The 27120-nt window shown below is 39.9% G+C and overlaps 1 protein-coding gene across 1 annotated transcript; it reads right to left on the reverse strand.

The window, feature by feature from the left end:
* Positions 1-2034: 2034 nt before the first annotated feature.
* LOC116193746 lies at positions 2035-15717 on the reverse strand. Its single transcript, XM_031522493.1, is given in 8 exon segments — positions 2035-2067; positions 2456-2786; positions 2788-4801; positions 9159-9866; positions 12822-12916; positions 12918-14672; positions 14796-15604; positions 15649-15717. Coding segments are annotated over 8 exon segments (5814 nt in total).
* Between the last annotated feature and the right edge of the window lie 11403 nt (positions 15718-27120).

The raw sequence follows: 27120 nt of genomic DNA on the forward strand, positions 1-27120 counted from the left end.
CTGAAACATTGCATTAATCCTTGGATAATCTCTAATTAAACTAATTAACGCAGCTATCGCATTTAACTAATTAGTCTAATCAAGAATTCCTAACAAACACTATATCAACTCCCGTATCAATAGTGTTTCTAACAATTATAACCAATTAAGAATTAAAATTGAAATTATAGGAATTGCAATCATGAATCATCAACACATCTATTAATCCTATAACATGGCGACAATCATCATATTAGCTACCTAGGGTTTCATCATATTCCCACAACAGAAGCTTAGAACATCATGGAATTGAAAACACAATTATAATTCCAAGGAGTCATTACAATAGAATTCATATTCAGCAGTAAACTCAAGATATTGAATCCTAAAACAAAAACCCAACAATTCCTTTAAGGAATTGTCTCTTCCACAATTCTTCGCTTCAAATCAATTGATCCAGGTGACGGCTCCAGACAAGACCCTCTCCAAAAACTCTCTAGGTTAAAAGAATGGTGAAAGATGGCTCCCCCCCTCGGGTTTCCTAATCTTGTTATGAGGAGTATTTATATCCAAAACAAAAAAAAAAAGATTTCCGAAAGATATAGGCTGGCTCCAAATTGCGCAAAACTCCTCAATATTGCTCGTAATTCCATCTAAGTCCTCAAAGACCTACAATATCAAATTACACATAATTAAGCACCGACTTCTTATAATTTCTATAAAATTAATAATAATTTAACATGAATTGCACAATAAAATATGAGTATAATATACCCTTATCAACTTCCCCACACTTGAACTTTTGCTTGTCCTCAAGCAAAATAAATAAGACCAAGGAAAGAAATCTATCAGAGAGAGTACAAATTTTCATATTCACTGATTTAAGCATTTGATATCTCATAATTTATTACTCGTTATTTTGTGGTGCCCACTGCTCAAACCAAACTGGAAACATGTGATCAGAGTACTACAGTTGAAATTAACCAGCTAATCTAGAGAAAGCAAATTTTAATCCAAGCGTTTAGCCTAAGATTTCTATTTCAAAAGTAAATACTCAGTCCTATAAGAAAAAATACACATTTAAACTTCATAGCTGTTAGCAGGCATATAATCCCTCTAATTTTCCCTCTAAGCAAGTCAACAAGGTAGTGAAAGCATATGGTATCTGCTTCGTCCCTAGGTTTTCTTCCTTTTTATTACAAGTCTTAATTCATTTTTTTGTTTTTGCATTCAATTTTTCCTTTCTGTTTCAGAAGCAAATTTTTTTTTTTCAAGTCCAATTTTTGTTTGAACTTGTGCCTTTCCGCTCTTCTCGTTATAGTGAGTTCATTGAGTCGGCACATCCCGGGCTCATCACCCAAGTGACCGGGTTTTAAAGGGACCCCTACGAACTCTTCCTCACTCTAACATTCAAGTTAGGATACTCATAACTCAATTCTTGAGTCATTGGAGTAAAGGCTATGCTTGCTTTTTTTTTTTTGAATGCTCACTAACACTTTTCAGACTTCTTTTATAGGAATCACTAAGTACAAAGCTTCTTCTACCTCTTTCACTAAATGTTAAAGTGCTATTAGAATAATTAAAAAGAGGATATACTAACTTTGCTTAGAAGTAGACCTGTTTATTTTTCACTTAAGGACTTGACCGACTCTTAAACTTCAAACTCTAGAGCTAAAAACTAGGTAAATTTGATTTCTAAAGATTTGACTAATTAATTTTAACTAAGTACAAAAATCACAACAGTGGTGAGTAGGGCGCCTAAGTGAGTCAATTTTTTTCAAACAATTCCTGAACAAATGCTATCAACAGTATTCTTCGTACAATCTCTAGATTTCAATAATTAAAAAAGAATTAAAAAAAAAAGAATTTGGCCTAACAATTGCCAGATAACTTAAGGACAATTATAATTCAAGGTGACAGGGAAGTATAACTATTTATCAACAAAGACAGGCATCAGATGTCATGAGTAACAAATTAAATCACAGAATTCAGACATCAACACTATACTCAATTTTATACTCCATCTGTTTAGTATCTCCCTTCCCCACACTTAGATTAAACAGTGTCCTCACTGTTCCTAATGTAGCTCTAGTAAAACGAAAATAAAAATAAAGAACATAAGAGAAAAAGAGATACTAGTACTTCCCCGGTTTCGAAAAATTAAGTTGAAGCAATTGGAGTTCCAACTGGTATAGCAATAGAGAGAGTCAGCAGTTGTTATCCACCCTGGCTTCAAAAACAAAAAGAAAACAACAAAAAGAACAAAAATAGCAGATAATCCATCTTAACTAAAACAATCAAATAGCAAATATCCCAAGTCTACCCAATGATTGGGTGCTTGATAAAGTACAAACCAACAGCAAATCAAAATAAAACAAATGAAGCAAAAGAATTGAGAGCCAACAGGGACTTTAGCTCTCAGACATGGGCTACCTCCCATGAAGCACTTAGTTTATAGTCGCTAGTTCGACTTTACCAGTTCTTCAACCGAATTTGCTAGATCCACCGTAGTGGCATCACCATCAATATTTTCCCCTTCAAAGTAATGCTTGAGAAGATGACCGTTTACTTTAAAAGTGCGGTCATCTTCTGACTTCAGCTCAACTGCACCATAGGGAAAAACATTAGAAATAACAAATGGTCCAGACCATCGAGATTTTAACTTACCTGGGAACAAGTTCAAGCGAGAGTTGTATAATAGGACTTTCTGACCAGGCAAAAACTCTCGCTTTAGGATGTTCCTATCATGCCATCGCTTGGCTCGCTCCTTGTATATCCTAGCATTTTCATATGCTTCCTCTCTCAGCCATCCGATTCAACTGGAGCAATCTCTTTTCACCTGCAGCTTGTAAATCAAAGTTAAGGTATTTTATGGCCCAATATGCTTTGTGCTCAAGCTCTACTGGTAGGTGACATGATTTACCATAAACAATCTTGTATGGGGACATTCCTATGGGGGTTTTGAAAGCTGTCCTGTAAGCCCACAATGCATCATCAAGTTTTAAAGACCAATCTTTCCTAGATGCATTGACTGTTTTCTCTAAGATACGCTTTATTTTCCTATTGGACACCTCAACCTGTCCACAAGTCTGTGGATGATAAGGGGTGGCAATTTTATGAGTAACTCCATATTTTGATAATAATTTTTCAAATTGCCAATTGCAAAAATGTGATCCCCCATCACTTATAATGGCTCTAGGTACCCCAAATCTTGAAAAGATGTTCTTTTTTAAAAATCTGATTACAACTCTGGCATCATTACTTTGTAGAGCAACTGCTTCTACCCATTTTGAAACATAATCAACAGCCACAAGAACATATTTATTTGAAAAAGAAGAGGGAAAAGGACCCATAAAGTCTATTCCCCACACATCAAAAAGCTCAATTACAAGAATGCTATTTTGTGGTACTTCATGTCTCCTAGAAATATTGCCAGTTCTTTGGCATGGAGCACAAGACATAATGTAATTCCTGCAATCATGAAATACTCTAGGCCAATAAAATCCACAAGATAAGATCTTAGTTGCAGTTCTTTCCACACCAAAGTGGCCTCCTGCTTCCTTAGAATGACAGTGTTGTATTATGCTAAGTTGTTCAGTTTCAGGCACACAGCGTCTAATTACTTGGTCAGCACAATATTTAAACAGATATGGTTCATCCCAAAAATAGTATTTCACATCATGCAAAAATTTCTTTTTCTGTTGAGATGACAAACCATATGGTGTGATGTTGCTAACCATGTAATTGACTATATCAGCATACCAAGGTAATCCTTGGATTTCTGCTACATGCAATTGTTCATCAGGGAACTTTTCATTAATGGGTGAATCTAAACAATCAGATTCCAAACGGGATAAGTGATCAGCCACTACATTTTCAGTTCCCTTTGTGTCTCTAATTTCCAGGTCAAATTCTTGTAGCAGTAGAATCCAACGAATTAGCCTAGGTTTAGCATCAGCTTTGGCAAACAAATATTTCAGGGCAGCATGGTCTGTGTATACTATGATCTTAGAACCTATCAGATAAGGCCGAAACTTGTCACATGCAAATATGACTGCTAAAAGCTGCTTTTCAGTTGTGGCATAGTTCTTTTGGGCCTCATTTAAAGTTCTACTAGCATAGTATATTGCATGAAATACCTTACCTCTCCTTGGCCCAAGTACTGCTCCTACAGCATAGTCGCTGGCATCACACATCAGCTCAAACGGAAGCTCCAAATTAGGTGCAACGATCACTGGTGCAGAAGTGAGTTTCTCCTTCAATAAATTGAATGCCTGCAAACAATTGTCATTAAAAACAAAAGCAGAATCTTTTTCAAGTAAATTACAAAGAGGTCTAGAGATTTTAGAAAAGTCCTTGATAAATCTCCTGTAGAAGCCAGCATGTCCTAAGAAGCTCCTTACTCCTTTTGTTGAAGTGGGTGGTGGCAACTTCTCTATTATCTCCACTTTTGCTCGATCAACTTCAATCCCTTTCTTTGACACCGTGTGACCTAAGACTATACCCTCTCTTACCATAAAATGATATTTCTCCCAGTTCAGAAGCAGATTAGTCTCCTTACATCTTTTAAGCACACAGCCTAAATTTGTCAGACAAGATTCAAATGACTTCCCAAAAACAGAGAAATCATCCATAAATATTTCAATAAAATTCTCTAACATGTCAGAAAATATAGACATCATGCACCTCTGGAAAGTGGCAGGTGCATTACAGAGACCGAAAGGCATTCTCCTAAAGGCAAAAGTGCCATAAGGACAAGTGAATGTGGTTTTCTCCTGGTCCTCGGGTGCTATATGAATCTGATTGTAACCAGAATAACCATCTAGAAAACAATAATAATCATGCCCTGCAAGTTTTTCTAGCATCTGATCAATGAAGGGGAGGGGGAAATGGTCTTTACGGGTAGCATCATTTAGTTTCCTGTAATCTATACAAACTCTCCACCCAGTCACAGTACGAGTCGGGATTAATTCATTGACCTCATTTTTAACCACAGTCATACCACCCTTTTTAGGCACTACTTGAACAGGACTAACCCATTTACTATCTGAGATATGATAGATAATACATGCATCCAACAGTTTAAGCACTTCTTTCTTCACTACCTCTTTGAGAGTTGGGTTAAGTCGCCTCTGTGGTTGCACTACGGGTTTGCACTCAGCTTCCAACATTATCCTGTGAGTGCAAATCAAAGGGCTGATCCCTTTGATATTTGCAATAGTCCATCCTATTGCCTCCTTGTGCTCTCTCAGCACGCTTAGGAGCTGTTGCTCCTGATCACCTGTCAAGGAAGAAGAGATAATTATTGGCAAAGTATCATCTATTCCAAGATAGGCATATTTTAAATGGCTAGGCAATGGTTTAAGTTCTAGCACCGGGGACTGTGTCAAAGATGATACTGGTTTTGTCGCACTAGTGCCCAGCTCCTCATAGTAGCGAACCTTGATTTCTGATACCTTCTCCACAGATTCTTCCTCATGCTCATCATCATCACTCTAATCGTCCAGATCCCTAAGGACTGATTCCATTGTATCCACACCTGCTTTCTCCTCCACAAACTCAGAGATAAGCTCATCAATAATGTCAATGGTGTAACAAGATTTGCCATTGTACGGACCCGAATGTGGACTCTCGTCGGGGCCCGCATTGCGCGCTTTTGGATCGCGCGGCTTGGGAGTGTCCACCTTCCCGTGGGGACGCGTGACGGACACGCGTGAGAGAAGGAGTCGCCACTTATCATTTTACGACCCGTAGGTCGAGGGCAGATAAGTTACCCGAGTCTAGGGGTATGGAACACCTAGTTTGTCGTTAAGGCATTGATCTGTGCGGAACCGGAAAATCCGTGTTCGGGGGTTCATGTTACGTGCGGGCCTATATCCCGCACGCCCTTTCGGTACTCTGGTTTGCTAGGCTTGCATTTTTGTTTTATTTACTGCATGAATTAGGCTGCACTCGGCTCACACGTTTTGACACCGTAACTTCGATGAATTAAACGATGTCGGTGGAGAAGCTGAGAGAGAAGTAAACCCGTGTGTCGGGGAATTGGTTCACAATCTTGCGTTACAGTTCATCGAACCATGGAGGTTGAATCCCTGCGTGAACCAGAACCGAGAGTTCTTGGATTTACTTGTATCTGGGCAAGCATTAGACCGATTCGATTAATTCGACTATCGGACCGTTCGCTCACCGACTAGAATTCTTACAGAATAAATGTACAAAATAAAATCCTTACAATGCTCTCGAAAACAATAAATACAAATTACAAATGGCCGAATTCCAGTCGACTCGCGTTCGGTTATTATTCCACTCTAACTCACCGTGAGTTTAGGGAAAAAGACCGAAGAACTGAAATTCAATGGACGCTCTCACTGAATAGGGCATTGGACCCTGTGAGTGTTGATTAGGGCGTTGAACCCTGTGCTCGATGATTAGGGTGTTGAACCCTAATATTATTCGGCCTAGGGATCAAGCTCGACCCGTATGGCAAACAAGTGCGGAAAGATAACACGCAACATGTTAATAACAGACAAGGTGTTTTGTATTTACCGAATGTACGTGGATTAACAAGTTTTTTAATCCAAAAGTGTTTTTGCAAGCAAATGCCATATGTTAAGCAATCAAACGCGTGCCAATGTTTTAGTATTCTGCTTTTGTTGGAAATTTGGAAAAGAGAATCGAATATCATGTGTGTAGATTGCTTTTATAGTGATTCGGTGTTGTGACACTGAATTACCACTGAATTGATCCAAACTTGTATTTTGACTCTAGATTTGGAACCTAGAGTTCCGCCTAACCATTTTCTAGGATTTGGTTAAGTCGAGTGAAATGATTAGTCCGATAACTGTATTTTGATATAGAATACCCAACTGACATCTTAAACTGCGCTAGGATGTCGGCGAATCACGAAATGATGTTCTTGCCCTTGATTTGAAAATTTGTTTTCAGAAAAGGAGAACAACACAATAAGGATTTGAAAGTATGAGGGTTTTGAAAAGGGCATTAACACCGTTTTGTAATTCGTCGACGCGAGTTACAAATTACTGTCAAATTCGTGCAAAGTTATTTAAATGGAATGAATTAACCGTGTGAACGTCCCGATTAACCCGTTCGTGGAATTAATGCTTAAGGTTATTGCCGAATACTTTAATTGTGAAAACGATTCGTGATTCGGCGACCAACACGAATCCGTAAGGATCGAGGATATTTGGTCCAATGACCGAAACTACCCTCGTAACCGAATGGACCCGAATGAGTCAACGATACCCGAATCTATGCATGTTTTGTTTTGAAAAGACATGTAATCGATGTTTTAACATGGGAATCGTGGAAATATCGAAATTACACTTTCGTACAATCCGAGAAATGAATTAAACTCGAAATAAGGAAATCATTCTTGATCCAAAAAGGGCCGAGAAGCCCTCGGCTTCACCTTGTCAAAGATGGCCGAATACTCTCATGGCTCGATTCAAATCACAAAGAATTTCCTAATCTTGGTTTAATCATTTTTCGCACTTAGTTTATAGTCGCTAGTTCGACTTTACCAGTTCTTCAACCGAATTTGCTAGATCCACCGTAGTGGCATCACCATCAATATTTTCCCCTTCAAAGTAATGCTTGAGAAGATGACCGTTTACTTTAAAAGTGCGGTCATCTTCTGACTTCAGCTCAACTGCACCATAGGGAAAAACATTAGAAATAACAAATGGTCCAGACCATCGAGATTTTAACTTACCTGGGAACAACTTCAAGCGAGAGTTGTATAATAGGACTTTCTGACCAGGCAAAAACTCTCGCTTTAGGATGTTCCTATCATGCCATCGCTTGGCTCGCTCCTTGTATATCCTAGCATTTTCATATGCTTCCTCTCTCAGCCATCCGATTCAACTGGAGCAATCTCTTTTCACCTGCAGCTTGTAAATCAAAGTTAAGGTATTTTATGGCCCAATATGCTTTGTGCTCAAGCTCTACTGGTAGGTGACATGATTTACCATAAACAATCTTGTATGGGGACATTCCTATGGGGGTTTTGAAAGCTGTCCTGTAAGCCCACAATGCATCATCAAGTTTTAAAGACCAATCTTTCCTAGATGCATTGACTGTTTTCTCTAAGATACGCTTTATTTTCCTATTGGACACCTCAACCTGTCCACAAGTCTGTGGATGATAAGGGGTGGCAATTTTATGAGTAACTCCATATTTTGATAATAATTTTTCAAATTGCCGATTGCAAAAATGTGATCCCCCATCACTTATAATGGCTCTAGGTACCCCAAATCTTGAAAAGATGTTCTTTTTTAAAAATCTGATTACAACTCTGGCATCATTACTTTGTAGAGCAACTGCTTCTACCCATTTTGAAACATAATCAACAGCCACAAGAATATATTTATTTGAAAAAGAAGAGGGAAAAGGACCCATAAAGTCTATTCCCCACACATCAAAAAGCTCAATTACAAGAATGCTATTTTGTGGTACTTCATGTCTCCTAGAAATATTGCCAGTTCTTTGGCATGGAGCACAAGACATAATGTAATTCCTGCAATCATGAAATACTCTAGGCCAATAAAATCCACAAGATAAGATCTTAGTTGCAGTTCTTTCCACACCAAAGTGGCCTCCTGCTTCCTTAGAATGACAGTGTTGTATTATGCTAAGTTGTTCAGTTTCAGGCACACAGCGTCTAATTACTTGGTCAGCACAATATTTAAACAGATATGGTTCATCCCAAAAATAGTATTTCACATCATGCAAAAATTTCTTTTTCTGTTGAGATGACAAACCATATGATGTGATGTTGCTAACCATGTAATTGACTATATCAGCATACCAAGGTAATCCTTGGATTTCTGCTACATGCAATTGTTCATCAGGGAACTTTTCATTAATGGGTGAATCTAAACAATCAGATTCCAAACGGGATAAGTGATCAGCCACTACATTTTCAGTTCCCTTTGTGTCTCTAATTTCCAGGTCAAATTCTTGTAGCAGTAGAATCCAACGAATTAGCCTAGGTTTAGCATCAGCTTTGGCAAACAAATATTTCAGGGCAGCATGGTCTGTGTATACTATGATCTTAGAACCTATCAGATAAGGCCGAAACTTGTCACATGCAAATATGACTGCTAAAAGCTGCTTTTCAGTTGTGGCATAGTTCTTTTGGGCCTCATTTAAAGTTCTACTAGCATAGTATATTGCATGAAATACCTTACCTCTCCTTGGCCCAAGTACTGCTCCTACAGCATAGTCGCTGGCATCACACATCAGCTCAAACGGAAGCTCCAAATTAGGTGCAACGATCACTGGTGCAGAAGTGAGTTTCTCCTTCAATAAATTGAATGCCTGCAAACAATTGTCATTAAAAACAAAAGCAGAATCTTTTTCAAGTAAATTACAAAGAGGTCTAGAGATTTTAGAAAAGTCCTTGATAAATCTCCTGTAGAAGCCAGCATGTCCTAAGAAGCTCCTTACTCCTTTTGTTGAAGTGGGTGGTGGCAACTTCTCTATTATCTCCACTTTTGCTCGATCAACTTCAATCCCTTTCTTTGACACCGTGTGACCTAAGACTATACCCTCTCTTACCATAAAATGATATTTCTCCCAGTTCAGAAGCAGATTAGTCTCCTTACATCTTTTAAGCACACAGCCTAAATTTGTCAGACAAGATTCAAATGACTTCCCAAAAACAGAGAAATCATCCATAAATATTTCAATAAAATTCTCTAACATGTCAGAAAATATAGACATCATGCACCTCTGGAAAGTGGCAGGTGCATTACAGAGACCGAAAGGCATTCTCCTAAAGGCAAAAGTGCCATAAGGACAAGTGAATGTGGTTTTCTCCTGGTCCTCGGGTGCTATATGAATCTGATTGTAACCAGAATAACCATCTAGAAAACAATAATAATCATGCCCTGCAAGTTTTTCTAGCATCTGATCAATGAAGGGGAGGGGGAAATGGTCTTTACGGGTAGCATCATTTAGTTTCCTGTAATCTATACAAACTCTCCACCCAGTCACAGTACGAGTCGGGATTAATTCATTGACCTCATTTTTAACCACAGTCATACCACCCTTTTTAGGCACTACTTGAACAGGACTAACCCATTTACTATCTGAGATATGATAGATAATACATGCATCCAACAGTTTAAGCTCTTCTTTCTTCACTACCTCTTTGAGAGTTGGGTTAAGTCGCCTCTGTGGTTGCACTACGGGTTTGCACTCAGCTTCCAACATTATCCTGTGAGTGCAAATCAAAGGGCTGATCCCTTTGATATTTGCAATAGTCCATCCTATTGCCTCCTTGTGCTCTCTCAGCACGCTTAGGAGCTGTTGCTCCTGATCACCTGTCAAGGAAGAAGAGATAATTATTGGCAAAGTATCATCTATTCCAAGATAGGCATATTTTAAATGGCTAGGCAATGGTTTAAGTTCTAGCACCGGGGACTGTGTCAAAGATGATACTGGTTTTGTCGCACTAGTGCCCAGCTCCTCATAGTAGCGAACCTTGATTTCTGATACCTTCTCCACAGATTCTTCCTCATGCTCATCATCATCACTCTAATCGTCCAGATCCCTAAGGACTGATTCCATTGTATCCACACCTGCTTTCTCCTCCACAAACTCAGAGATAAGCTCATCAATAATGTCAATGGTGTAACAAGATTTGCCATTGTACGGACCCGAATGTGGACTCTCGTCGGGGCCCGCATTGCGCGCTTTTGGATCGCGCGGCTTGGGAGTGTCCACCTTCCCGTGGGGACGCGTGACGGACACGCGTGAGAGAAGGAGTCGCCACTTATCATTTTACGACCCGTAGGTCGAGGGCAGATAAGTTACCCGAGTCTAGGGGTATGGAACACCTAGTTTGTCGTTAAGGCATTGATCTGTGCGGAACCGGAAAATCCGTGTTCGGGGGTTCATGTTACGTGCGGGCCTATATCCCGCACGCCCTTTCGGTACTCTGGTTTGCTAGGCTTGCATTTTTGTTTTATTTACTGCATGAATTAGGCTGCACTCGGCTCACACGTTTTGACACCGTAACTTCGATGAATTAAACGATGTCGGTGGAGAAGCTGAGAGAGAAGTAAACCCGTGTGTCGGGGAATTGGTTCACAATCTTGCGTTACAGTTCATCGAACCATGGAGGTTGAATCCCTGCGTGAACCAGAACCGAGAGTTCTTGGATTTACTTGTATCTGGGCAAGCATTAGACCGATTCGATTAATTCGACTATCGGACCGTTCGCTCACCGACTAGAATTCTTACAGAATAAATGTACAAAATAAAATCCTTACAATGCTCTCGAAAACAATAAATACAAATTACAAATGGCCGAATTCCAGTCGACTCGCGTTCGGTTATTATTCCACTCTAACTCACCGTGAGTTTAGGGAAAAAGACCGAAGAACTGAAATTCAATGGACGCTCTCACTGAATAGGGCATTGGACCCTGTGAGTGTTGATTAGGGCGTTGAACCCTGTGCTCGATGATTAGGGTGTTGAACCCTAATATTATTCGGCCTAGGGATCAAGCTCGACCCGTATGGCAAACAAGTGCGGAAAGATAACACGCAACATGTTAATAACAGACAAGGTGTTTTGTATTTACCGAATGTACGTGGATTAACAAGTTTTTTAATCCAAAAGTGTTTTTGCAAGCAAATGCCATATGTTAAGCAATCAAACGCGTGCCAATGTTTTAGTATTCTGCTTTTGTTGGAAATTTGGAAAAGAGAATCGAATATCATGTGTGTAGATTGCTTTTATAGTGATTCGGTGTTGTGACACTGAATTACCACTGAATTGATCCAAACTTGTATTTTGACTCTAGATTTGGAACCTAGAGTTCCGCCTAACCATTTTCTAGGATTTGGTTAAGTCGAGTGAAATGATTAGTCCGATAACTGTATTTTGATATAGAATACCCAACTGACATCTTAAACTGCGCTAGGATGTCGGCGAATCACGAAATGATGTTCTTGCCCTTGATTTGAAAATTTGTTTTCAGAAAAGGAGAACAACACAATAAGGATTTGAAAGTATGAGGGTTTTGAAAAGGGCATTAACACCGTTTTGTAATTCGTCGACGCGAGTTACAAATTACTGTCAAATTCGTGCAAAGTTATTTAAATGGAATGAATTAACCGTGTGAACGTCCCGATTAACCCGTTCGTGGAATTAATGCTTAAGGTTATTGCCGAATACTTTAATTGTGAAAACGATTCGTGATTCGGCGACCAACACGAATCCGTAAGGATCGAGGATATTTGGTCCAATGACCGAAACTACCCTCGTAACCGAATGGACCCGAATGAGTCAACGATACCCGAATCTATGCATGTTTTGTTTTGAAAAGACATGTAATCGATGTTTTAACATGGGAATCGTGGAAATATCGAAATTACACTTTCGTACAATCCGAGAAATGAATTAAACTCGAAATAAGGAAATCATTCTTGATCCAAAAAGGGCCAAGAAGCCCTCGGCTTCACCTTGTCAAAGATGGCCGAATACTCTCATGGCTCGATTCAAATCACAAAGAATTTCCTAATCTTGGTTTAATCATTTTTCGCACTTAGTTTATAGTCGCTAGTTCGACTTTACCAGTTCTTCAACCGAATTTGCTAGATCCACCGTAGTGGCATCACCATCAATATTTTCCCCTTCAAAGTAATGCTTGAGAAGATGACCGTTTACTTTAAAAGTGCGGTCATCTTCTGACTTCAGCTCAACTGCACCATAGGGAAAAACATTAGAAATAACAAATGGTCCAGACCATCGAGATTTTAACTTACCTGGGAACAACTTCAAGCGAGAGTTGTATAATAGGACTTTCTGACCAGGCAAAAACTCTCGCTTTAGGATGTTCCTATCATGCCATCGCTTGGCTCGCTCCTTGTATATCCTAGCATTTTCATATGCTTCCTCTCTCAGCCATCCGATTCAACTGGAGCAATCTCTTTTCACCTGCAGCTTGTAAATCAAAGTTAAGGTATTTTATGGCCCAATATGCTTTGTGCTCAAGCTCTACTGGTAGGTGACATGATTTACCATAAACAATCTTGTATGGGGACATTCCTATGGGGGTTTTGAAAGCTGTCCTGTAAGCCCACAATGCATCATCAAGTTTTAAAGACCAATCTTTCCTAGATGCATTGACTGTTTTCTCTAAGATACGCTTTATTTTCCTATTGGACACCTCAACCTGTCCACAAGTCTGTGGATGATAAGGGGTGGCAATTTTATGAGTAACTCCATATTTTGATAATAATTTTTCAAATTGCCGATTGCAAAAATGTGATCCCCCATCACTTATAATGGCTCTAGGTACCCCAAATCTTGAAAAGATGTTCTTTTTTAAAAATCTGATTACAACTCTGGCATCATTACTTTGTAGAGCAACTGCTTCTACCCATTTTGAAACATAATCAACAGCCACAAGAATATATTTATTTGAAAAAGAAGAGGGAAAAGGACCCATAAAGTCTATTCCCCACACATCAAAAAGCTCAATTACAAGAATGCTATTTTGTGGTACTTCATGTCTCCTAGAAATATTGCCAGTTCTTTGGCATGGAGCACAAGACATAATGTAATTCCTGCAATCATGAAATACTCTAGGCCAATAAAATCCACAAGATAAGATCTTAGTTGCAGTTCTTTCCACACCAAAGTGGCCTCCTGCTTCCTTAGAATGACAGTGTTGTATTATGCTAAGTTGTTCAGTTTCAGGCACACAGCGTCTAATTACTTGGTCAGCACAATATTTAAACAGATATGGTTCATCCCAAAAATAGTATTTCACATCATGCAAAAATTTCTTTTTCTGTTGAGATGACAAACCATATGATGTGATGTTGCTAACCATGTAATTGACTATATCAGCATACCAAGGTAATCCTTGGATTTCTGCTACATGCAATTGTTCATTAGGGAACTTTTCATTAATGGGTGAATCTAAACAATCAGATTCCAAACGGGATAAGTGATCAGCCACTACATTTTCAGTTCCCTTTGTGTCTCTAATTTCCAGGTCAAATTCTTGTAGCAGTAGAATCCAACGAATTAGCCTAGGTTTAGCATCAGCTTTGGCAAACAAATATTTCAGGGCAGCATGGTCTGTGTATACTATGATCTTAGAACCTATCAGATAAGGCCGAAACTTGTCACATGCAAATATGACTGCTAAAAGCTGCTTTTCAGTTGTGGCATAGTTCTTTTGGGCCTCATTTAAAGTTCTACTAGCATAGTATATTGCATGAAATACCTTACCTCTCCTTGGCCCAAGTACTGCTCCTACAGCATAGTCGCTGGCATCACACATCAGCTCAAACGGAAGCTCCAAATTAGGTGCAACGATCACTGGTGCAGAAGTGAGTTTCTCCTTCAATAAATTGAATGCCTGCAAACAATTGTCATTAAAAACAAAAGCAGAATCTTTTTCAAGTAAATTACAAAGAGGTCTAGAGATTTTAGAAAAGTCCTTGATAAATCTCCTGTAGAAGCCAGCATGTCCTAAGAAGCTCCTTACTCCTTTTGTTGAAGTGGGTGGTGGCAACTTCTCTATTATCTCCACTTTTGCTCGATCAACTTCAATCCCTTTCTTTGACACCGTGTGACCTAAGACTATACCCTCTCTTACCATAAAATGATATTTCTCCCAGTTCAGAAGCAGATTAGTCTCCTTACATCTTTTAAGCACACAGCCTAAATTTGTCAGACAAGATTCAAATGACTTCCCAAAAACAGAGAAATCATCCATAAATATTTCAATAAAATTCTCTAACATGTCAGAAAATATAGACATCATGCACCTCTGGAAAGTGGCAGGTGCATTAGAGAGACCGAAAGGCATTCTCCTAAAGGCAAAAGTGCCATAAGGACAAGTGAATGTGGTTTTCTCCTGGTCCTCGGGTGCTATATGAATCTGATTGTAACCAGAATAACCATCTAGAAAACAATAATAATCATGCCCTGCAAGTTTTTCTAGCATCTGATCAATGAAGGGGAGGGGGAAATGGTCTTTACGGGTAGCATCATTTAGTTTCCTGTAATCTATACAAACTCTCCACCCAGTCACAGTACGAGTCGGGATTAATTCATTGACCTCATTTTTAACCACAGTCATACCACCCTTTTTAGGCACTACTTGAACAGGACTAACCCATTTACTATCTGAGATATGATAGATAATACATGCATCCAACAGTTTAAGCTCTTCTTTCTTCACTACCTCTTTGAGAGTTGGGTTAAGTCGCCTCTGTGGTTGCACTACGGGTTTGCACTCAGCTTCCAACATTATCCTGTGAGTGCAAATCAAAGGGCTGATCCCTTTGATATTTGCAATAGTCCATCCTATTGCCTCCTTGTGCTCTCTCAGCACGCTTAGGAGCTGTTGCTCCTGATCACCTGTCAAGGAAGAAGAGATAATTATTGGCAAAGTATCATCTATTCCAAGATAGGCATATTTTAAATGGCTAGGCAATGGTTTAAGTTCTAGCACCGGGGACTGTGTCAAAGATGATACTGGTTTTGTCGCACTAGTGCCCAGCTCCTCATAGTAGCGAACCTTGATTTCTGATACCTTCTCCACAGATTCTTCCTCATGCTCATCATCATCACTCTAATCGTCCAGATCCCTAAGGACTGATTCCATTGTATCCACACCTGCTTTCTCCTCCACAAACTCAGAGATAAGCTCATCAATAATGTCAATGGTGTAACAAGATTTGCCATTGTACGGACCCGAATGTGGACTCTCGTCGGGGCCCGCATTGCGCGCTTTTGGATCGCGCGGCTTGGGAGTGTCCACCTTCCCGTGGGGACGCGTGACGGACACGCGTGAGAGAAGGAGTCGCCACTTATCATTTTACGACCCGTAGGTCGAGGGCAGATAAGTTACCCGAGTCTAGGGGTATGGAACACCTAGTTTGTCGTTAAGGCATTGATCTGTGCGGAACCGGAAAATCCGTGTTCGGGGGTTCATGTTACATGCGGGCCTATATCCCGCACGCCCTTTCGGTACTCTGGTTTGCTAGGCTTGCATTTTTGTTTTATTTACTGCATGAATTAGGCTGCACTCGGCTCACACGTTTTAACACCGTAACTTCGATGAATTAAACGATGTCGGTGGAGAAGCTGAGAGAGAAGTAAACCCGTGTGTCGGGGAATTGGTTCACAATCTTGCGTTACAGTTCATCGAACCATGGAGGTTGAATCCCTGCGTGAACCAGAACCGAGAGTTCTTGGATTTACTTGTATCTGGGCAAGCATTAGACCGATTCGATTAATTCGACTATCGGACCGTTCGCTCACCGACTAGAATTCTTACAGAATAAATGTACAAAATAAAATCCTTACAATGCTCTCGAAAACAATAAATACAAATTACAAATGGCCGAATTCCAGTCGACTCGCGTTCGGTTATTATTCCACTCTAACTCACCGTGAGTTTAGGGAAAAAGACCGAAGAACTGAAATTCAATGGACGCTCTCACTGAATAGGGCATTGGACCCTGTGAGTGTTGATTAGGGCGTTGAACCCTGTGCTCGATGATTAGGGTGTTGAACCCTAATATTATTCGGCCTAGGGATCAAGCTCGACCCGTATGGCAAACAAGTGCGGAAAGATAACACGCAACATGTTAATAACAGACAAGGTGTTTTGTATTTACCGAATGTACGTGGATTAACAAGTTTTTTAATCCAAAAGTGTTTTTGCAAGCAAATGCCATATGTTAAGCAATCAAACGCGTGCCAATGTTTTAGTATTCTGCTTTTGTTGGAAATTTGGAAAAGAGAATCGAATATCATGTGTGTAGATTGCTTTTATAGTGATTCGGTGTTGTGACACTGAATTACCACTGAATTGATCCAAACTTGTATTTTGACTCTAGATTTGGAACCTAGAGTTCCGCCTAACCATTTTCTAGGATTTGGTTAAGTCGAGTGAAATGATTAGTCCGATAACTGTATTTTGATATAGAATACCCAACTGACATCTTAAACTGCGCTAGGATGTCGGCGAATCACGAAATGATGTTCTTGCCCTTGATTTGAAAATTTGTTTTCAGAAAAGGAGAACAACACAATAAGGATTTGAAAGTATGAGGGTTTTGAAAAGGGCATTAACACCGTTTTGTAATTCGTCGACGCGAGTTACAAATTACTGTCAAATTCGTGCAAAGTTATTTAAATGGAATGAATTAACCGTGTGAACGTCCCGATTAACCCGTTCGTGGAATTAATGCTTAAGGTTATTGCCGAATACTTTAATTGTGAAAACGATTCGTGATTCGGCGACCAACACGAATCCGTAAGGATCGAGGATATTTGGTCCAATGACCGAAACTACCCTCGTAACCGAATGGACCCGAATGAGTCAACGATACCCGAATCTATGCATGTTTTGTTTTGAAAAGACATGTAATCGATGTTTTAACATGGGAATCGTGGAAATATCGAAATTACACTTTCGTACAATCCGAGAAATGAATTAAACTCGAAATAAGGAAATCATTCTTGATCCAAAAAGGGCCAAGAAGCCCTCGGCTTCACCTTGTCAAAGATGGCCGAATACTCTCATGGCTCGATTCAAATCACAAAGAATTTCCTAATCTTGGTTTAATCATTTTTCGCACTTAGTTTATAGTCGCTAGTTCGACTTTACCAGTTCTTCAACCGAATTTGCTAGATCCACCGTAGTGGCATCACCATCAATATTTTCCCCTTCAAAGTAATGCTTGAGAAGATGACCGTTTACTTTAAAAGTGCGGTCATCTTTTGACTTCAGCTCAACTGCACCATAGGGAAAAACATTAGAAATAACAAATGGTCCAGACCATCGAGATTTTAACTTACCTGGGAACAACTTCAAGCGAGAGTTGTATAATAGGACTTTCTGACCAGGCAAAAACTCTCGCTTTAGGATGTTCCTATCATGCCATCGCTTGGCTCGCTCCTTGTATATCCTAGCATTTTCATATGCTTCCTCTCTCAGCCATCCGATTCAACTGGAGCAATCTCTTTTCACCTGCAGCTTGTAAATCAAAGTTAAGGTATTTTATGGCCCAATATGCTTTGTGCTCAAGCTCTACTGGTAGGTGACATGATTTACCATAAACAATCTTGTATGGGGACATTCCTATGGGGGTTTTGAAAGCTGTCCTGTAAGCCCACAATGCATCATCAAGTTTTAAAGACCAATCTTTCCTAGATGCATTGACTGTTTTCTCTAAGATACGCTTTATTTTCCTATTGGACACCTCAACCTGTCCACAAGTCTGTGGATGATAAGGGGTGGCAATTTTATGAGTAACTCCATATTTTGATAATAATTTTTCAAATTGCCGATTGCAAAAATGTGATCCCCCATCACTTATAATGGCTCTAGGTACCCCAAATCTTGAAAAGATGTTCTTTTTTAAAAATCTGATTACAACTCTGGCATCATTACTTTGTAGAGCAACTGCTTCTACCCATTTTGAAACATAATCAACAGCCACAAGAATATATTTATTTGAAAAAGAAGAGGGAAAAGGACCCATAAAGTCTATTCCCCACACATCAAAAAGCTCAATTACAAGAATGCTATTTTGTGGTACTTCATGTCTCCTAGAAATATTGCCAGTTCTTTGGCATGGAGCACAAGACATAATGTAATTCCTGCAATCATGAAATACTCTAGGCCAATAAAATCCACAAGATAAGATCTTAGTTGCAGTTCTTTCCACACCAAAGTGGCCTCCTGCTTCCTTAGAATGACAGTGTTGTATTATGCTAAGTTGTTCAGTTTCAGGCACACAGCGTCTAATTACTTGGTCAGCACAATATTTAAACAGATATGGTTCATCCCAAAAATAGTATTTCACATCATGCAAAAATTTCTTTTTCTGTTGAGATGACAAACCATATGATGTGATGTTGCTAACCATGTAATTGACTATATCAGCATACCAAGGTAATCCTTGGATTTCTGCTACATGCAATTGTTCATCAGGGAACTTTTCATTAATGGGTGAATCTAAACAATCAGATTCCAAACGGGATAAGTGATCAGCCACTACATTTTCAGTTCCCTTTGTGTCTCTAATTTCCAGGTCAAATTCTTGTAGCAGTAGAATCCAACGAATTAGCCTAGGTTTAGCATCAGCTTTGGCAAACAAATATTTCAGGGCAGCATGGTCTGTGTATACTATGATCTTAGAACCTATCAGATAAGGCCGAAACTTGTCACATGCAAATATGACTGCTAAAAGCTGCTTTTCAGTTGTGGCATAGTTCTTTTGGGCCTCATTTAAAGTTCTACTAGCATAGTATATTGCATGAAATACCTTACCTCTCCTTGGCCCAAGTACTGCTCCTACAGCATAGTCGCTGGCATCACACATCAGCTCAAACGGAAGCTCCAAATTAGGTGCAACGATCACTGGTGCAGAAGTGAGTTTCTCCTTCAATAAATTGAATGCCTGCAAACAATTGTCATTAAAAACAAAAGCAGAATCTTTTTCAAGTAAATTACAAAGAGGTCTAGAGATTTTAGAAAAGTCCTTGATAAATCTCCTGTAGAAGCCAGCATGTCCTAAGAAGCTCCTTACTCCTTTTGTTGAAGTGGGTGGTGGCAACTTCTCTATTATCTCCACTTTTGCTCGATCAACTTCAATCCCTTTCTTTGACACCGTGTGACCTAAGACTATACCCTCTCTTACCATAAAATGATATTTCTCCCAGTTCAGAAGCAGATTAGTCTCCTTACATCTTTTAAGCACACAGCCTAAATTTGTCAGACAAGATTCAAATGACTTCCCAAAAACAGAGAAATCATCCATAAATATTTCAATAAAATTCTCTAACATGTCAGAAAATATAGACATCATGCACCTCTGGAAAGTGGCAGGTGCATTACAGAGACCGAAAGGCATTCTCCTAAAGGCAAAAGTGCCATAAGGACAAGTGAATGTGGTTTTCTCCTGGTCCTCGGGTGCTATATGAATCTGATTGTAACCAGAATAACCATCTAGAAAACAATAATAATCATGCCCTGCAAGTTTTTCTAGCATCTGATCAATGAAGGGGAGGGGGAAATGGTCTTTACGGGTAGCATCATTTAGTTTCCTGTAATCTATACAAACTCTCCACCCAGTCACAGTACGAGTCGGGATTAATTCATTGACCTCATTTTTAACCACAGTCATACCACCCTTTTTAGGCACTACTTGAACAGGACTAACCCATTTACTATCTGAGATATGATAGATAATACATGCATCCAACAGTTTAAGCACTTCTTTCTTCACTACCTCTTTGAGAGTTGGGTTAAGTCGCCTCTGTGGTTGCACTACGGGTTTGCACTCAGCTTCCAACATTATCCTGTGAGTGCAAATCAAAGGGCTGATCCCTTTGATATTTGCAATAGTCCATCCTATTGCCTCCTTGTGCTCTCTCAGCACGCTTAGGAGCTGTTGCTCCTGATCACCTGTCAAGGAAGAAGAGATAATTATTGGCAAAGTATCATCTATTCCAAGATAGGCATATTTTAAATGGCTAGGCAATGGTTTAAGTTCTAGCACCGGGGACTGTGTCAAAGATGATACTGGTTTTGTCGCACTAGTGCCCAGCTCCTCATAGTAGCGAACCTTGATTTCTGATACCTTCTCCACAGATTCTTCCTCATGCTCATCATCATCACTCTAATCGTCCAGATCCCTAAGGACTGATTCCATTGTATCCACACCTGCTTTCTCCTCCACAAACTCAGAGATAAGCTCATCAATAATGTCAATGGTGTAACAAGATTTGCCATTGTACGGACCCGAATGTGGACTCTCGTCGGGGCCCGCATTGCGCGCTTTTGGATCGCGCGGCTTGGGAGTGTCCACCTTCCCGTGGGGACGCGTGACGGACACGCGTGAGAGAAGGAGTCGCCACTTATCATTTTACGACCCGTAGGTCGAGGGCAGATAAGTTACCCGAGTCTAGGGGTATGGAACACCTAGTTTGTCGTTAAGGCATTGATCTGTGCGGAACCGGAAAATCCGTGTTCGGGGGTTCATGTTACGTGCGGGCCTATATCCCGCACGCCCTTTCGGTACTCTGGTTTGCTAGGCTTGCATTTTTGTTTTATTTACTGCATGAATTAGGCTGCACTCGGCTCACACGTTTTGACACCGTAACTTCGATGAATTAAACGATGTCGGTGGAGAAGCTGAGAGAGAAGTAAACCCGTGTGTCGGGGAATTGGTTCACAATCTTGCGTTACAGTTCATCGAACCATGGAGGTTGAATCCCTGCGTGAACCAGAACCGAGAGTTCTTGGATTTACTTGTATCTGGGCAAGCATTAGACCGATTCGATTAATTCGACTATCGGACCGTTCGCTCACCGACTAGAATTCTTACAGAATAAATGTACAAAATAAAATCCTTACAATGCTCTCGAAAACAATAAATACAAATTACAAATGGCCGAATTCCAGTCGACTCGCGTTCGGTTATTATTCCACTCTAACTCACCGTGAGTTTAGGGAAAAAGACCGAAGAACTGAAATTCAATGGACGCTCTCACTGAATAGGGCGTTGGACCCTGTGAGTGTTGATTAGGGCGTTGAACCCTGTGCTCGATGATTAGGGTGTTGAACCCTAATATTATTCGGCCTAGGGATCAAGCTCGACCCGTATGGCAAACAAGTGCGGAAAGATAACACGCAACATGTTAATAACAGAAGGTGTTTTGTATTTACCGAATGTACGTGGATTAACAAGTTTTTTAATCCAAAAGTGTTTTTGCAAGCAAATGCCATATGTTAAGCAATCAAACACGTGCCAATGTTTTAGTATTCTGCTTTTGTTGGAAATTTGGAAAAGAGAATCGAATATCATGTGTGTAGATTGCTTTTATAGTGATTCGGTGTTGTGACACTGAATTACCACTGAATTGATCCAAACTTGTATTTTGACTCTAGATTTGGAACCTAGAGTTCCGCCTAACCATTTTCTAGGATTTGGTTAAGTCGAGTGAAATGATTAGTCCGATAACTGTATTTTGATATAGAATACCCAACTGACATCTTAAACTGCGCTAGGATGTCGGCGAATCACGAAATGATGTTCTTGCCCTTGATTTGAAAATTTGTTTTCAGAAAAGGAGAACAACACAATAAGGATTTGAAAGTATGAGGGTTTTGAAAAGGGCATTAACACCGTTTTGTAATTCGTCGACGCGAGTTACAAATTAATGTCCAATTCGTGCAAAGTTATATAAATGGAATGAATTAACCGTGTGAACGTCCCGATTAACCCGTTCGTGGAATTAATGCTTAAGGTTATTGCCGAATACTTTAATTGTGAAAACGATTCGTGATTCGGCGACCAACACGAATCCGTAAGGATCGAGGATATTTGGTCCAATGACCGAAACTACCCTCGTAACCGAATGGACCCGAATGAGTCAACGATACCCGAATCTATGCATGTTTTGTTTTGAAAAGACATGTAATCGATGTTTTAACATGGGAATCGTGGAAATATCGAAATTACACTTTCGTACAATCCGAGAATTGAATTAAACTCGAAATAAGGAAATCATTCTTGATCCAAAAAGGGCCAAGAAGCCCTCGGCTTCACCTTGTCAAAGATGGCCGAATACTCTCATGGCTCGATTCAAATCACAAAGAATTTCCTAATCTTGGTTTAATCATTTTTCGCACTTAGTTTATAGTCGCTAGTTCGACTTTACCAGTTCTTCAACCGAATTTGCTAGATCCACCGTAGTGGCATCACCATCAATATTTTCCCCTTCAAAGTAATGCTTGAGAAGATGACCGTTTACTTTAAAAGTGCGGTCATCTTCTGACTTCAGCTCAACTGCACCATAGGGAAAAACATTAGAAATAACAAATGGTCCAGACCATCGAGATTTTAACTTACCTGGGAACAACTTCAAGCGAGAGTTGTATAATAGGACTTTCTGACCAGGCAAAAACTCTCGCTTTAGGATGTTCCTATCATGCCATCGCTTGGCTCGCTCCTTATATATCCTAGCATTTTCATATGCTTCCTCTCTCAGCCATCCGATTCAACTGGAGCAATCTCTTTTCACCTGCAGCTTGTAAATCAAAGTTAAGGTATTTTATGGCCCAATATGCTTTGTGCTCAAGCTCTACTGGTAGGTGACATGATTTACCATAAACAATCTTGTATGGGGACATTCTTATGGGGGTTTTGAAAGCTGTCCTGTAAGCCCACAATGCATCATCAAGTTTTAAAGACCAATCTTTCCTAGATGCATTGACTGTTTTCTCTAAGATACGCTTTATTTTCCTATTGGACACCTCAACCTGTCCACAAGTCTGTGGATGATAAGGGGTGGCAATTTTATGAGTAACTCCATATTTTGATAATAATTTTTCAAATTGCCGATTGCAAAAATGTGATCCCCCATCACTTATAATGGCTCTAGGTACCCCAAATCTTGAAAAGATGTTCTTTTTTAAAAATCTGATTACAACTCTGGCATCATTACTTTGTAGAGCAACTGCTTCTACCCATTTTGAAACATAATCAACAGCCACAAGAATATATTTATTTGAAAAAGAAGAGGGAAAAGGACCCATAAAGTCTATTCCCCACACATCAAAAAGCTCAATTACAAGAATGCTATTTTGTGGTACTTCATGTCTCCTAGAAATATTGCCAGTTCTTTGGCATGGAGCACAAGACATAATGTAATTCCTGCAATCATGAATTACTCTAGGCCAATAAAATCCACAAGATAAGATCTTAGTTGCAGTTCTTTCCACACCAAAGTGGCCTCCTGCTTCCTTAGAATGACAGTGTTGTATTATGCTAAGTTGTTCAGTTTCAGGCACACAGCGTCTAATTACTTGGTCAGCACAATATTTAAACAGATATGGTTCATCCCAAAAATAGTATTTCACATCATGCAAAAATTTCTTTTTCTGTTGAGATGACAAACCATATGATGTGATGTTGCTAACCATGTAATTGACTATATCAGCATACCAAGGTAATCCTTGGATTTCTGCTACATGCAATTGTTCATCAGGGAACTTTTCATTAATGGGTGAATCTAAACAATCAGATTCCAAACGGGATAAGTGATCAGCCACTACATTTTCAGTTCCCTTTGTGTCTCTAATTTCCAGGTCAAATTCTTGTAGCAGTAGAATCCAACGAATTAGCCTAGGTTTAGCATCAGCTTTGGCAAACAAATATTTCAGGGCAGCATGGTCTGTGTATACTATGATCTTAGAACCTATCAGATAAGGCCGAAACTTGTCACATGCAAATATGACTGCTAAAAGCTGCTTTTCAGTTGTGGCATAGTTCTTTTGGGCCTCATTTAAAGTTCCACTAGCATAGTATATTGCATGAAATACCTTACCTCTCCTTGGCCCAAGTACTGCTCCTACAGCATAGTCGCTGGCATCACACATCAGCTCAAACGGAAGCTCCCAATTAGGTGCAACGATCACTGGTGCAGAAGTGAGTTTCTCCTTCAATAAATTGAATGCCTGCAAACAATTGTCATTAAAAACAAAAGCAGAATCTTTTTCAAGTAAATTACAAAGAGGTCTAGAGATTTTAGAAAAGTCCTTGATAAATCTCCTGTAGAAGCCAGCATGTCCTAAGAAGCTCCTTACTCCTTTTGTTGAAGTGGGTGGTGGCAACTTCTCTATTATCTCCACTTTTGCTCGATCAACTTCAATCCCTTTCTTTGACACCTTGTGACCTAAGACTATACCCTCTCTTACCATAAAATGATATTTCTCCCAGTTCAGAAGCAGATTAGTCTCCTTACATCTTTTAAGCACACAGCCTAAATTTGTCAGACAAGATTCAAATGACTTCCCAAAAACAGAGAAATCATCCATAAATATTTCAATAAAATTCTCTAACATGTCAGAAAATATAGACATCATGCACCTCTGGAAAGTGGCAGGTGCATTACAGAGACCGAAAGGCATTCTCCTAAAGGCAAAAGTGCCATAAGGACAAGTGAATGTGGTTTTCTCCTGGTCCTCGGGTGCTATATGAATCTGATTGTAACCAGAATAACCATCTAGAAAACAATAATAATCATGCCCTGCAAGTTTTTCTAGCATCTGATCAATGAAGGGGAGGGGGAAATAGTCTTTACGGGTAGCATCATTTAGTTTCCTGTAATCTATACAAACTCTCCACCCAGTCACAGTACGAGTCGGGATTAATTCATTGACCTCATTTTTAACCACAGTCATACCACCCTTTTTAGGCACTACTTGAATAGGACTAACCCATTTACTATCTGAGATATGATAGATAATACCTGCATCCAACAGTTTAAGTACTTCTTTCTTCACTACCTCTTTGAGAGTTGGGTTAAGTCGCCTCTGTGGTTGCACTACGGGTTTGCACTCAGCTTCCAACATTATCCTGTGAGTGCAAATCAAAGGGCTGATCCCTTTGATATTTGCAATAGTCCATCCTATTGCCTCCTTGTGCTCTCTCAGCACGCTTAGTAGCTGTTGCTCCTGATCACCTGTCAAGGAAGAAGAGATAATTATTGGCAAAGTATCATCTATTCCAAGATAGGCATATTTTAAATGGCTAGGCAATGGTTTAAGTTCTAGCACCGGGGACTGTGTCAAAGATGATACTGGTTTTGTCGCACTAGTGCCCAGCTCCTCATAGTAGCGAACCTTGATTTCTGATACCTTCTCCACAGATTCTTCCTCATGCTCATCATCATCACTCTAATCGTCCAGATCCCTAAGGACTGATTCCATTGTATCCACACCTGCTTTCTCCTCCACAAACTCAGAGATAAGCTCATCAATAATGTCAATGGTGTAACAAGATTTGCCATTGTACGGACCCGAATGTGGACTCTCGTCGGGGCCCGCATTGCGCGCTTTTGGATCGCGCGGCTTGGGAGTGTCCACCTTCCCGTGGGGACGCGTGACGGACACGCGTGAGAGAAGGAGTCACCACTTATCATTTTACGACCCGTAGGTCGAGGGCAGATAAGTTACCCGAGTCTAGGGGTATGGAACACCTAGTTTGTCGTTAAGGCATTGATCTGTGCGGAACCGGAAAATCCGTGTTCGGGGGTTCATGTTACGTGCGGGCCTATATCCCGCACGCCCTTTCGGTACTCTGGTTTGCTAGGCTTGCATTTTTGTTTTATTTACTGCATGAATTAGGCTGCACTCGGCTCACACGTTTTGACACCGTAACTTCGATGAATTAAACGATGTCGGTGGAGAAGCTGAGAGAGAAGTAAACCCGTGTGTCGGGGAATTGGTTCACAATCTTGCGTTACAGTTCATCGAACCATGGAGGTTGAATCCCTGCGTGAACCAGAACCGAGAGTTCTTGGATTTACTTGTATCTGGGCAAGCATTAGACCGATTCGATTAATTCGACTATCGGACCGTTCGCTCACCGACTAGAATTCTTACAGAATAAATGTACAAAATAAAATCCTTACAATGCTCTCGAAAACAATAAATACAAATTACAAATGGCCGAATTCCAGTCGACTCGCGTTCGGTTATTATTCCACTCTAACTCACCGTGAGTTTAGGGAAAAAGACCGAAGAACTGAAATTCAATGGACGCTCTCACTGAATAGGGCGTTGGACCCTGTGAGTGTTGATTAGGGCGTTGAACCCTGTGCTCGATGATTAGGGTGTTGAACCCTAATATTATTCGGCCTAGGGATCAAGCTCGACCCGTATGGCAAACAAGTGCGGAAAGATAACACGCAACATGTTAATAACAGACAAGGTGTTTTGTATTTACCGAATGTACGTGGATTAACAAGTTTTTTAATCCAAAAGTGTTTTTGCAAGCAAATGCCATATGTTAAGCAATCAAACACGTGCCAATGTTTTAGTATTCTGCTTTTGTTGGAAATTTGGAAAAGAGAATCGAATATCATGTGTGTAGATTGCTTTTATAGTGATTCGGTGTTGTGACACTGAATTACCACTGAATTGATCCAAACTTGTATTTTAACTCTAGATTTGGAACCTAGAGTTCCCTCTAACCATTTTCTAGGATTTGGTTAAGTCGAGTGAAATGATTAGTCCGATAACTGTATTTTGATATAGAATACCCAACTGACATCTTAAACTGC

Source organism: Punica granatum, chromosome 2 (assembly GCF_007655135.1).
Source record: "Punica granatum isolate Tunisia-2019 chromosome 2, ASM765513v2, whole genome shotgun sequence".
NCBI classification, from domain to species: domain Eukaryota; kingdom Viridiplantae; phylum Streptophyta; class Magnoliopsida; order Myrtales; family Lythraceae; genus Punica; species Punica granatum.